Source organism: Amblyomma maculatum, chromosome 1 (assembly GCF_055883805.1).
Source record: "Amblyomma maculatum isolate TAMU_Amacu chromosome 1, ASM5588380v1, whole genome shotgun sequence".
Classification (NCBI taxonomy): domain Eukaryota; kingdom Metazoa; phylum Arthropoda; class Arachnida; order Ixodida; family Ixodidae; genus Amblyomma; species Amblyomma maculatum.
In genome coordinates, this window is record NC_139344.1 from 411,188,683 (window position 1) to 411,203,625 (window position 14,943).

The 14,943-nt window shown below is 44.7% G+C and overlaps 1 protein-coding gene across 1 annotated transcript in view; it reads right to left on the reverse strand.

Moving 5' to 3' along the window:
- Positions 1–13,110: 13,110 nt before the first annotated feature.
- The window catches only part of LOC146208933 (multidrug resistance protein mrp-7-like), a 112,921-nt gene continuing 111,088 nt past the window's right edge, over positions 13,111–14,943 (reverse strand). Inside the window, exon 25 of the mRNA XM_084579547.1 lies at positions 13,111–13,531. Within this exon, the coding sequence (XP_084435673.1) occupies positions 13,369–13,531 (163 nt within the window). The 3' untranslated portion in view covers positions 13,111–13,368. The remainder of the gene's footprint in view (positions 13,532–14,943) is intronic.

Sequence of the window (14,943 nt, forward strand, 5' to 3'; positions counted from 1 at the left end):
AATACCACGCCGTTCATTGTGCTATGTATGATATGATCCTATACGGTAAAAACCAGAAACAGCAGCCGTCAGCCATTGCATTTTCAAACTTGAAATTCATAAAAAACAACACAGATGACCTAGAAATATTTCTGGAGTCTTATACGCGTTAAATTTGGCCTTTGAGTTTCAACTAAATACTGGTTAACAAAAGAAGCAGACCGCATTATCTCAGTTGCTTCAAGTGTAAAAGTACGAGCAGCGAAGCGTGACGATATGCAGTAGCAGTTTTATCTGGAAGAGAATATGCGTTCTGACGTTCTAAAAACCTTAATGAAAAGCGACAAAAAAAACACAACCTTTTAGTTGGAGAAGCCAATACTGCCACCCAACTATGTAAAAGTAGCCAGTTTGCAACGTAATTGCATTTAGACACTCTTTTTTAGAGAGTGCTGTGCGATGTCAGTGCACGTTAAAGAACCCCAGGTGGTCGAAATTTCCGCAGTCCTGCACTACGGCGCCTCTCATAGCCCGAGTTGCTTTGGGACGTTAAACGCCACAAACCAAACCAAATCTTTTTTAGAAAACGCGCTGCGTTTTTTTATTTTTTCAGATCTGGGACAGAGTCATTTTTGATTATCCCAGGTCTTTGCACTTGCCCAATATGGCACAGGTCGAATGAAAAGTAATTAATAATCGTGGTCCACGTCTGGGCAGAGGCAAACGGTGTAACACTCGCAGCTAGAGTATTCACGGGTGTAGCTGCGCGTCTGGGCATCCGTTGCCAGGAGGACATTGTACCTAACATAATATTTGTACCATGGTTACGTAGACTCGGACGCGGCGGTTCCTTAGAAAACATATTTGAAACATTAATTGGTGCTTTAATATATATTTCTCCTTCGCAAACGCTAAGCAAAGCTACGAAGAAGAAATAAAGCATTTCATGACCGTGAAATTTCACATTACAACGAGCCGCAAAGTGGATAAGCGCATTGGAAGAAGACAAAGGGAGTGGTGTGCGCGCGCAGAGCCAAAGAGGACTGACTGCTGACATGGTGCCTCTGACATAACGTTTTTCGCGAAGGGCTTCAGCGTATCAAGATTATGCAACACAGAAGTTTCTGTTAAAAGCTGTGATAGACGCGCTGTAAGGTATTGTCAAGTTCATTGCCTTATTGATGGACATCATTTGCGTAACAATATTCAATAAACAGGAAAGTAAAATTAATTAATCAACTGTTTGCTGCTTAGCTTTAAGGTAGAGCCTTTGTCAAAAGTTTAGAGCCCAGACGGCTTGATTTTATGCCGTATATTATGACTTCCTTAGCAATCGTGGAAGTACTAACCATTGGAGAGGGTAGGAAGAAAAATCTTCTTGCCTTCAGAAAGTTTAGAAACATGGGAATGCGCTACGAGCCACATAGTATAGCTCAGAAATAGACCGCCGGGCTCGAAAGGTTTGACAAAGGCTGTATATTACATTGTGAAATCGAAAGTCGTCAACAGCGAAAGTGAACATTCGATATTTCTTAATCGACATTAGAGTTTTAAATGCCGAATATCTACAGTATGCTTTTATAGCACGCTGCTTTGACTTTCCTGCAGTAGACAATGCAAAAACGTAATCCCTGCGCGCTATATTGCGACGGGAAATACGTATAAGGTTTCTAAGTCACAGAGACCGTTAAGAGCGTTTCTATTTCAGTTAAGTGGCGCTATTTTGTCTATGTGTACCATCTGAAATAGAACATGAAGAGCATTCAAACTGTATTTTTCGCTTCCAATATTATGAATTATAATCTCACTCAGACATTTTATGCATTGAACTCGCCATAAAATATTGCAAGGCTTCAATTTTTCAATATATTATTGTACTCTAAAAGTAACACATGGAAAGAAGATTACTTATTTTATGTAATTGCCATCTTTTTATTGCATCTTAGAGTACAGTCACACAATTGATCATAACAGACCGCATCGGCGTGCTTTCGCGGCTTTGCAATGAAAAATCTGTATTTTATGATTTCAGCGATGAAGCATACGACTAATCAAAATATATTAAAAGACTGATTTGTTTTATTATTATCATGATTAACAATAACACGTCGTGATTTATTCGTTCGGAAATAAATTAAAGTCTGACCTTAAGGAAGTGAAAATCATGTACTTTCAGATAGAGTATGCGCCTGTTTCAAATTGCCGTTAAATACTCAGGAGGCGAGAAATAAATTCATAAACGGAAGACGCTCGAGCCATTTCGCAAAAGAATTCTATTCGGCCATCAAGTCTCCGTGAGGCCAAGCTTGAAGATGAAATCAATGTTAACATATTAGCTCATGCAAGCACACAGGCTTGCTGACATGAAAACATTGCGCAGAAAAGCACTCACTCATTGCTATTTCGCTCTGTCCTAGTTATTCCTATGAAATATAGACAATAATTTACTATTTAAATAATTACGTTGCAGTGAACCCCTAAGCTCAAGATACGTTTATAATTGGGCCAATCTCAATCATGATTAGCCAGTGTTCAATACATCGGGTGCTCAGCTAATGGTGACCAAGATTATAACAAAATGCTGCAGGCAAGACCACACTCTTTTGAGCAGTCCTCGAATCGCTTCACTGGACTCGCACACTTTGTCTTCTTAAATGTTTCATTAGATTTACCTGAGATATCTAATTATTAAAACAGGCGCCTCTAAATGGAGACTTTTTAACTGCGAGTAAATTTTATGGCCGTCTATGTTCCCAAACTACTTTAGTGATTTCTAAACGGCACAGTGACCAACGTGTGCATAAGTCTGAAATGGTAGATTTTTCTTCGTTCGCTATCATGTTGAGACGACTAGTGAGCGAACTCTTGTTTGCATAAGAAATTAAAATTATGAATTTTGTAAAACAGACGGCTTGCACTCGGTGTACTTACAGATCCCAAGAAAACAGTCGGCACTGTATAAAAAATATATTGTTACAAGCTCTACACAAAAGCTAAATTTGTGGTGAGGAGCATAGGTTCCTTACTACCTAAGTCAAAAGCTTATTTCGATATGTGATCAAAAATATCAACTTGTCCAAGTAAAATAGAAGTACATCATGGCTTCTAGCGAGACCTACTCGTAGAGCCTTTTTGTGGCCTAAATATCAGGACAATATAATAGCGATAACAGGGATCCCTCCCTCATCTAATTCTTCATTCAGACTGCAATTAGATGACATAGCTACAAAACAATGTTTTTAAATGCTTGAAGAACTAGCTGATAAAATGTTCAAGATAAGTAAAAGCCAATAGCATTACTCTAATAAAATCTAGATGTCTAGATTTATAAATCACAGCAGCAGCCAAGAAACTGAGGGAAGCCTACAGGAAAACGCGAAAAAAAAATATTTTTTTAGCTATGTTTTAGCAATTATCTTTACGGGTAATTTCCGTTAAGAACCTTTTCAGATTTGTCGTTGCCACCTGGCTGTCAATAAAGAATGAACTTCGCTGCTTTCGCGGATACAGATTTCAAAAACCACCAGCGTGTCAGTCATGCCGTGGGCACAATCCTGCAGGAGAAATCAAAATCCTAAAAAAAAAAAAAAAGGCGTGGACATCATTTTTCATTGGTAACCCAGGCGCATACAAGTTTCGCGGCGCGGCAGGTGTACGGCTGTATTTTTGATCTACTTCATAAATTTTGAATGCACACTGTTCGCGAACAATGAGAGGGGTATTATTTTCCATATGCTAATAAATGAGCCCTTATTTAAGAAATATTTAAACGAAATGCTCTTCCGTGAACCTTGATAAATGCACTACGCTGAAATTGTTCCTTGTTACTGCTGAATATACAAACCTGGTATTATAAAACTTCAATTGCCACTGTGTTGCTAGTTTAAGCGCACTAAGAAAAATGGGCCTCTTAAGTAGGTACTAGCGCTGCAAATTAAACAACCATTATTTTTTCTTCGTTCCTTCTCCCTTCCTGCCTTCCTTGCTTCCTTTTCGCCTTCTTTCTATTCTTTGTTCCTTAACAGGCCGCACCGAATGCCATCTGTACGTGCGAAACGCAAAGCTTGCTGATGATCAACAAAGAGAATGTGAAAAAGTATATGACAAATTTTGCCAAGAGAAGCACGAAATCTCCAACAGCGCCTGCGAAACCTATAGGGCGACCATACGGGCATAGACTCGACTGATTGCAGGGACTGAGAACTTCCCCGAATAAAATATCTGCGGTGCACGCCACAATGGGTTCGTCGGCTCTTTTTTTTTTTTTTGTAACTGCCTACTCAGGAACGCCAGCTTTTCAAAATCAGGCATTGTGAAGCCATAGAGCACTGCCCATAAACACCAGAGCCCCACTACGCAAGGCGAGCTGACAAAACAAGAGAGAAGCATTAACACGAAGGTCTCTACTGGTCTCTTTTACACGGCAAAACCTCCAAATTACCTCCCCTCCCGCGTGCAGCTTGAAGTAGCCTTATTAAAGGGGTTATGAAGTGCCTAAAATGAGGTAAAGCGAATCGGTCGAGAGATAGGTACTCCCTTACAAGTCAATTAATCGCAAGAATTTTTCAGCTAGCTTCATTAACACCGGAGATATCGGTACTCCCTCACAAGGCAATTAATCGCAAGAATTTTTCAGCTAGCTTCATTAACACCGGAGATATCGGTACTCCCTCACAAGGCAATTAATCGCAAGAATTTTTCAGCTAGCTTCATTAACACCGGAGATATCGGTAATCCCTCACAAGGCAATTAATCGCAAGAATTTTTCAGCTAGCTTCATTAACACCGGAGATATCGGTACTCCCTCACAAGGCAATTAATCGCAAGAATTTTTCAGCTAGCTTCATTAACACCGGAGATATCGGTACTCCCTCACAAGGCAATTAATCGCAAGAATTTTTCAGCTAGCTTCATTAACACCGGAGATATCGGTACTCCCTCACAAGGCAATTAATCGCAAGAATTTTTCAGCTAGCTTCATTAACACCGGAGATATCGGTACTCCCTCACAAGGCAATTAATCGCAAGAATTTTTCAGCTAGCTTCATTAACACCGGAGATATCGGTACTCCCTCACAAGGCAATTAATCGCAAGAATTTTTCAGCTAGCTTCATTAAAACCGGAGATATCGGTACTCCCTCACAAGGCAATTAATCGCAAGAATTTTTCAGCTAGCTTCATTAACACCGGAGATATCGGTACTCCCTCACAAGGCAATTAATCGCAAGAATTTTCAGCTAGCTTCATTAACACCGGAGATATCGGTACTCCCTCACAAGGCAATTAATCGCAAGAATTTTTCAGCTAGCTTCATTAACACCGGAGATATCGGTACTCCCTCACAAGGCAATTAATCGCAAGAATTTTTCAGCTAGCTTCATTAACACCGGAGATATCGGTACTCCCTCACAAGGCAATTAATCGCAAGAATTTTTCAGCTAGCTTCATTAACACCGGAGATATCGGTACTCCCTCACAAGGCAATTAATCGCAAGAATTTTTCAGCTAGCTTCATTAACACCGGAGATATCGGTACTCCCTCACAAGGCAATTAATCGCAAGAATTTTTCAGCTAGCTTCATTAACACCGGAGATATCGGTACTCCCTCACAAGGCAATTAATCGCAAGAATTTTTCAGCTAGCTTCATTAACACCGGAGATATCGGTACTCCCTCACAAGGCAATTAATCGCAAGAATTTTTCAGCTAGCTTCATTAACACCGGAGATATCGGTACTCCCTCACAAGGCAATTAATCGCAAGAATTTTTCAGCTAGCTTCATTAACACCGGAGATATCGGTACTCCCTCACAAGGCAATTGATCGCAAGAATTGTTCACCTAGCTTCATTAACACCGGAGATATCGGTACTCCCTCACAAGGCAATTAATCGCAAGAATTTTTCAGCTATCTTCATCAACACCGGAGATATCGGTACTCCCTCACAAGGCAATTAATCGCAAGAATTTTTCAGCTAGCTTCATTAACACCGGAGATATCGGTACTCCCTCACAAGGCAATTAATCGCAAGAATTTTTCAGCTAGCTTCATTAACACCGGAGATATCGGTACTCCCTCACAAGGCAATTAATCGCAAGAATTCTTCAGCTAGCTTCATCAACGCCGGAGATATCGGCGATTAAAAATGGCGCTCTTCTCTCCCCCCTCAGCTCAACACTCGGAAACACCAGAGAAAAATTAAGAAAACAGCTCGGGAACTCCATCCCGCCCACGAAGCCTCATCGGGTGACTCTCGGTTCTCAGACTTCCGGTTGTCGCGCCTGTTTTTGCGAGTGTCGCCCACGCATTCATCGGTCTCTGTCTTTCCCGTCCCGTCTGCGTTTGCATAGCTTTCAACCTTTTCTCGTGTCTTCCTCGGTCGCCGGTGTCTTCAGTTTCTTGACCTTTCGGAACTGTGTGCGACAGCAGCCTGAACAACTCGGGTCGTTAGTGAACGTATGTCTGCAGGTGGGCCGGCTGCTGTCCATACACACCTGCGGCCGCTGCGGAAGCGCACTTTTCTTCATATTCCTGTACCATTCAGCGCAAATTAGCGTGCACTCCTGCCGAGTATGGCTTTCTACAAGACACCTTTCTTCCCTCGCACTTCCGAGGTCATTCTCCGGTGTCCCTAGCTTTGGTACCGTCTTCTGCCGTTTGACCAGCAGCGGCCGGTCTCCTCGCGGAGTTGACGCGATAACATCGGCTCTGCATAGATGCTGGCAGACGAGCGTGCGAATTGCACACGTGCAAACATGTCGTCATTTTACGGCAGGAGCGCTTTCATGACAGTCGGTGAGAGACATCTCTTGTGGTGCATAACGAATGGAATGTATACACGTATCATCGGAGAGAGCACGGACTGATGATCGCTACAAAGTTTGGATATGGGATTGCAGGTGAGGACGAAGTGTTCATCCGCGGATCTGAAGAATTGAGATTAACAAAAAAGATAGTGTGGTGTTGTTGTTATGTTTTTTTTTTTTTTTGAAGTCCTATCACACATCGTTTAGAAAATGCCAATGCGTACCGTGCACGCGTGTTTTTTTCACACGTGCACGCATCGTCCAAGCCAAAATCGACACCGCAAAACATCAGCAATGCAGCTCGGCACATGCAGTTCGGCAGCGCAGGTTGTCGCCGACTTCCGCAGCTACACGCAAGAATCTCGCACAGGAGCATTCGAGCGGCTACGCAGCGAAGCAGGCGATTCCAAAACGTCGTCCGCTGTGGCTTTGATGCAAAGGAAACAAGACCTAGTAACGACCAGGGAGCAGCGCACGACCGGATTGACGCCGGCCGCAGCGCTTGAGGACGGCATCTCTGCAGTAACCTGGCGACATCCGGTGTTGCACTTAAGCGATGCGAATTTGTGTCCTTTCGCGATAAAGCCGAGGCCAGACCTTTTCTGACGCACGTTCTATTTAATTATCAACACGCTGTACGAATGGTCGATGCTGCAAAGACGAGACGGGACTACAGTACGCTGTTGCTGCGCCGTCAGTCGGTACACGAAGGCTGAGGCTGCCTATTTTATCCGCTGTTCCTGAAATATGATCTGAATCAGAAGTATACAATTGGTACGGTGTTGAATCGGACTAACTCGTGCTATTTTTGTACTCCGGCGCCGACGTGCACTTACACTCAGATGCCACCACCTTCTCGGTTAACATCGCGAACATTCTCGGTTAACATTGCTTGGAGTTGGAGGCCAAGAATTCGGATGGTGTTGACCGTTGGCACGGGAAGGTTAATAATAGTGAGGCGGATATCTGGAAATATGGGGGGGTTCCGGGTGCCGGGATAACGCACAAAGAAGAGTTCAGATTTTGCTGCTGAGCACTTAAGTCATTTGTCCAACAAATAGTCTTCAACTGCTTTGATCGCAGCCTAGATAGTCTCTTCGATGTGTCCGTCACTGCCGCCAATCACCCAGAGGGTGACGTCATCCGCGTAAATGAAGGCCCTCGTGGCAGGCGAGCCGAGCCGGAAGGCCCATCATAGTGATGTTGAAAAGTAGAAGAGAGAGAACGGAGCTCTGTGGCGTGCTCGTGTTGCGCAGGGAAATATTATCGAGGGAGTGGGGACCGGCAACGAGCGTGGCAGTGCAATCAGTTAGGAAAGCACGGATATAGTTGTATAGAGTTTCGCTCGCCGGCAGATTGTGGAGGTTGGACAGAATAGCAGTGTGTTGAATTTTGTCGAAAGCTTTAGCGATGTCGAGGCCCAGGATGAACTGAGTGTGTCGAGTCTTGTGGCCCAGAAGTTCATGCTTGCGTTGGAGAATAACATCACACGTGGATAGATGGGGCCGAAAGCCAATCGTGCACGGCGGGAAGAGATCGCGATCCTCTATGTATGTCAAGAGCCGCGCCAATATAACGTGCTCCATGGCCTTACCCCGCAGTACGCGAGTGAGATCGGACAGAGCTTGTCGAGGCCCGGGGACTTACCTGCCTTGATAATTAGAATGATTTTTGCATGTTTCCATTCTTTTGGGAGAACGCCGGACTCCCAGTATTGCTGCATGTAGGATGTGAGTGCATGAATAGAGCGGTCGTCGAGGTACAGTTAATCTTGTCATTGATGTGGTTTGGGCCGGCTGCCGAGCTCGGACGTAACGTAGCTAGCGCATTCCGCACCTCTACCGCTGTGATCGGGGCACTGAGAGAAAGGTTGCCGGTTGTCGGGACCCCAATAGTCTGGGACCAGAATACTACAAGGCAAGGGAACGACTTTCGTGCTGGACTAGAGGTCAGCAGCTACACTCGGCGTGAATGGCGCATGCTAGTTGTGCCGTTTGGGGTTTGGGGCGGCGAAAGATGGCGTGCGATAGTGGTCAGTGCTAAAGCCCCTCGATAGACGACGCTAAAGCCCCTTCTTTTATTCAATGCGCGGCTGTGGCCTGCCACGCTTCCTCCTCCCCCGTCATCGTCGCGCGTTCACTAGTTCGTTTAGTTAGTTTAGTTCGGTTAGTGCCGTTATGGCGGACAATTTCTGCGCACAGAATCTGATCACGCACCTCATGACCCAAGGAAAGCTTTCGCTTAATGCTAACCTAGGCTCGCCATTTCAAATTCATGAAAGAGGAGAGAAGGTACGCGCAAGCATGTGTCACGTTTCACATAATTGGATTGTTAGCTGATCCTCAGGCACATATACCACGTGCGCACCTACCTCCAGATAGGCGTGGGCAGTTGAGACGGCGCTTGTGACTGGGGGTATTACGGCTTCTATTCGCTAGCTTTGTTGTTTATTACAACAGCGCTAATCGGATTTTGCTGCGGACAAAAATGCGAACATAATGGTGGAAAAGTAGAATTAAATTCGGCCCATTGTCGTCAGAAATGAGATCTTTTTTCATCATCATCATCATCAGCAGCAGCAGCAGCAGCAGCAGCAGCAGCAGCAGCAGCAGCAGCCTGACTATACCCCCCGCAGGGCGAAGACCCCTCCCATATTTCTCCAATTAACCCGGTTCTGTGCTAGCTGCATCCACTTGACCCCTTCGAACTTCTTTGACCTCATCCGCCCACCTAACTTTCTGCCGCCCCCTGCTACGCTTTCCTTCCCTTGGAATCCAGTTTGTTGCCCTAAACGACCATCGGTTATCCTCTCTTCGCACTGCATGTCCGGCCCATGCCCATGCCCATTTCTTCGTCTTAATTTCCACTAGAATGTCAGTAACTTCAGTTATTTCTCTGACCCACTCTGCACGCTTTCTATCTCTTAATGTTACCCCTACCATTTTCCGCTCCATCCATAGGCCACTGCATTGTCCTCAACTTAAGTAGAACTCTCTTAGTTAGCCTCCCCATTTCAGCCCCATAGGTGAGTACAGGTAAGATGCAACTGCTATATATTTCCTCTTGAGCGATACCGGTAAGCTGCTAGTCATAATCTGCGAGTGCTTACCAAATGCGTTCCATCCTAATCTTATTCTTCTTGTTATTTCCTTTTCATGGTCCGGATCTGCGGTTACTACCTGTCCTAAGTAGACATATTCGCCTACTACTTCCAGTACATTGCTACCTAACGTAAACTGCTGTTCCTTCCCTAGGCTATTGAACATTAACCTTAGTCTTCTGCATATTGATTTTTAAGCCTACTTTTTTACTTTTCCTGTCTAGGTTATCAATAATTATTTGAAGTTCGTCCCCCGAGTTACTTAGCAAGGCAATGCCTAAGAGAACTTCTTGTTGGGCAAATCATCAGCATCAGCAAATCGCAAATTACTGAGGTATTCTCCATCTGCCCTGATCCGTAACTGCTCTCATTCCATGTCTCTGAATACTTCCTCTAAGCAAGCTGTGAATAGTTCTGGGGAGATCGTGTCTCCTTGCCTAACACCTTTCTTTATGGAATTTTTTTTTCACTTTCTTTATGCAGAACTATGGTTGCTGTGCAGCCACTATATATATATATATATATATATATATATATATATATATATATCTTCCAGCACTTTCACGTACGGCTCGTCTACCCCCTCATTTCGCAATGCCTGCATCACCGCCAAGGTTTCAACTGAGTCAAATGCTTTTTCGTAATCAATGAATTCTATGTATAAGGGCTGGTTATATTCCGAGCATTTTTCTATAACCTGGTTGATGGTATGGATATGATCGATAGTAGAGTACCGTTTCCGAAAACCTGCTTGATCCTTTGCTTGATTGCAGCCTAAGGTTGTCCTGATCCTATTAGCGTATACATTAGTAAATACCTTATACGTAACAGAGAGTAAGCTGATTGGTCTGTAATTTTTATGTCCTTAGAGCCCCCTTTCTTATGAATGAGGATAATGTTTGCATTCTTCCATGGTTCCGGTACCGTCGATGACACCAGGCACTGCGTATACAGGGTAGTCAGTTTTTCTAGCACAATATCCCCCCCATCCTTCAACAAATCTGTAGTTATCTGATCCCCTCCAGCTGATTTCAGCCTTTTGCATAGTTTTTAATGCTTTATTGACCTCGTCGTTCGTCAGTGGTGGAACGTCTGACTGTTTTCCCTACCACCAATCTCATTACGGTCCAGACTACTTTGGCTACTGTAGAGATCTGTATAGGTTTGGTTTTGGTTTTGTGGGATTTAACGTCCCAAAGCAACTCAGGCTATGAGAGGCGCCGTAGTGGAGGGCTCCGGAAATTTCGACCACCTGGGGTTCTTTAACGTGCACTGACATCGCACAGCACATGAGTGCCTTGCTTTTCGCCTTCAGCGGAAAGCGGCTGCCGAGGCCAAGATTTGATCCCGCATCCTTGGGAAGAGTAGTCGAGCGCCCTAACAACTGCGCCACCCCGGCGGGACGTAGAGATCTGTATAGAACTCCTCGGCTACTTTGACTATCTTGTCCATTACCGTGCTGACGTTGCCCGCCTTGTCCCTTATCGCACACATTTGGTTTGTGCCTATGCCCAATTTCTTATTTACTGTTTTAAGGCTTCCCCCGTTCTTTACAGCATGCTCAATTTTCGCCATGTTATACTTCCTTATATCGGCCACCTTGCGCTTATTGATTAGCTTTGATATCTCGGCCAATTCAACCTGATCTGTTTGGTTGAAAGCTTCCAAAAGAAAGCTCCAAATCATACCGAATCAAAATCGATAGCCAAAGTATTGGCATCAATTTTCAGTCTTCCGGGCATCGAAACGGGAGAACCCGGACACAAACAAGATGTATCGAGATGAGGTTTGTGCCCTCTGAGCCCTCGTACAAATAACATGTGTCATATAAGGAGTATGTCCATACATCACCCTTTGGCCGTCTGGACCTAATAATTTTTACTTCGTCTTAATTCGGTTCAACTTCGTGTCCAACATAGTATCTTTAGCGTGGCCAATTCATTACCGACATCCTAAGTTAGGTTGATCACCCCCCAAACCTAGCCCATCAGACCGCTGTATCACAGGTCTGATTATCACCGCAGTAACCTCCTTCGCAGCCTCTGGAGACCGAATGTCGCGGTTTAATTGGTATAATGAAATAAAAACGGGATGCTATGTACTATATCAAGGTGTTCAAACCCAGAACCATTTAATGAGAACGTTGCAAGTTTTAGCCATTTGAAATTTCATTCATGTGCGCATTTTTCTCCTGTGGGGACTTTCATACCACATCCGGACTCGGACCACAATCATTTGCATGCTACACGGATCAAGAGGCTGCACTGAAAGATTTATCAGCATATGGCCTATGACCTCTCCAGAGGTGCCGCAGATCGCAAGTCGTCACTATCCTCCAAGAAGAGGAAACAGCGTACTTTCATCCGCCCACCTGGCAATAGGCACTGCAGTGCACCAAGAGCGTGTGAGTAATTTAGTGCTTGCGCTCCATCTAATAAGACTTTGGTAGTTGTTATCTATAAGATTTAATTTTCTGCTGCCCGAGCATGCACTTAAACTTGTTGCTCATGCAAGAAGCCATGAAGCCGTCGTAAAGGAACGATGATTATCCTTGGTAGTAATGCGACATTCGACCCAGGGCCTACGTTTCAGCCTCCTGAAATTATAGCTGTTCAGGTTTCTTTATTGCTTCAGGCACCACGTTTGCCGCGACATTGTTTTTCTAAGAATAAGATTGGGATGGAGCGCGTTTGGCAAGCACTCGCAGATTATGACTAGCAGCTTACCGGTATCGCTCAAGAGGAAAGTATACAACAGTTGCATCTTGCCTGTACTCACCTATGGGGCTGAAACGTGGAGGCTAACCAAGAGAGTTCTACTTAAGTTGAGGACAACCCAGAGGGCTATGGAACGAAAAATGGTAGGGGTAACATTAAGAGATAGAAAGCGTGCAGAGTGGGTCAGAGAAATAACTCAAGTTAACGACATTCTAGTGGAAATTAAGAAGAAGAAATGGACATGGGCAGGACATGTAGTGCGAAGAGAGGATAACCGATGGTCGCTGAGGGTAACAAACTGGATTCCAAGGGAAGGAAAGCGTAGCAGGGGGCGGCAGAAAGTTAGGTGGGCGGATGAGATTAAGAAGTTCGCAGGGGTCAAGTGGATGCAGCTAGCACAGAACCGGGTTAAGTGGAGAGATATGGGAGAGGCCTTCGCCCTGCAGTGGGTATAATCAGGCTGATGATGATGATGATGATGATGTTTTTCTAACGACCGCTGAGTGTGTCTCTTCTTTTGCTGCCGCCAGCTTCTTTTTTTCTCTCTTTAGGGGCAGAAGCCAACCGAATGAACAGTCCCCCGCGGATGTCTTCGTTTGTTTCTTCAGTATCATCGCCAGTCCGTCACAAGTGCACTTTTTGTTCGGGAAGACACCTACCATGAAGGTTTTTTTAGCTCACTCTGTTTGTTGCGGTATCTTCGTTTTACAATGTCAGAACTCATGAACACTATTTTTCTTTAAATTACCTGTGAACTTTAAATAGTCATTGTGAAACACTTTTGCTGCTTTGAAACAACTCAACATATTTCAAATCTGCGTCGATGCCAGCGCCGTGCACAATGCTGCGAAATACGGAGCGTGAATCTGCCAGCAGATCTGTCACACTGCCGTGCTCCAGCACCCGACCATCGCCCATGACCACCACTCTGAAATGAAACAGGAAAAGAACTTTGATTCGTACATACAAAACATGATCAGTCTGATGCACTCGACCTATGTGAGTGCGTGCGCGCGCGCTTGTGTGTGAGTGAGGCAGGGGAGGGGGGAGGGATGAGAGAGAGAAAGAAACTCCTTGTGTGGGCTCCTGCTCCGCACAAAGCTGTGACTATTATCTCAGCACGAAACGTCGCAAATAATGTGCCCCGATTCGTGTCTACTTCAACTATGCCAAACTGGTCGAACTGTAAAGGCCGATATTTTTCAAAAAAAAAAAAAAGCGAAACATTCTTGCGAATTGAAATAAAAAAATGTGTATAGAAGTCATATCAAGTACTACCTACCGGTATTTTTTCTTTCTGCCTGCTTAAACAATCAGGTTGTATCAGCTGATTAATATCTGAAACCTCGCTTTAAACATCAAGGAAAGTTGGTTAGCTCTACAAAATAGTCCGACTCCGGTGTTTTCGACGAGGTAACCATAGCGTAGCCCTTGTCGGAATTCAACACTCCCTCTTTCACGGGTAGCTCTTTTCTTTCCCCTTCTGGCCTCCTTCCCCCAAAGCGGTTGCGGAGATGGCGAGGGTGAGAGAACTGCCGTAGCGCTCCGGACGGCCCTTTCTTTCCCCTCCCCTCTCACCTCTGGGGACAGCATCTGCATACTCGGATAGACGACGCCGCGATACCGGAGTACGCTGATAATGCTGCTAGGAGGAAGACGAAGAACGGTGGGAGCTCCCAATAAACAGCCTGGCCCGCTGGCTGTGTCACGGTGTGTCGTTCTTCACTGTCATGGCTGTAGCCTGAGCTAGCGGCGATGTGTTTGGCTATTAGAGCAGAGCCCGAGCCCCGTTTCAATCCTCACACCCTTTATACTGGGCAAAGATGAAAGCGAGTAAAGTAGAAGAATATTAGATGAGGCCGTGCTCTGTACGTCCGAATCCACCGCGATTACAGTACTTTCATCGGCATCCGGTTAAAACTGACAAATGTGCAACATCTATGACGCCCACATCAGAGCTTTTTCGTAGTCGCTGGATCGGATATAAGCTGATGCGCGGCCGCCAACGAACTCAAATGGCCGGTTCTCAGCCCCCATTTATGCTTTTCTCAGTACCAGCATCAAAGCAAACTTTCGTAATGAGCAGCGCTGCAGGGGTGAATTTGGCACCATTTAATTTAGTCGCGGATGAGAGAACTGTAATCGCCGTGCATTTATGATCACGTATTTTGCTGTCACCGTTTTTTTTTTAAATTTTCGTAGTTTTATTGCAGCAGAATAATGGAATAAAAAGTTCCACGATGCAGCTACATCGTCAGAAACAATCCGGGTTAAACCATTTTCATGATACATAACTTTTCCATTCACACCTTAGAATTTACGGCGATATTTGAAAAGCTC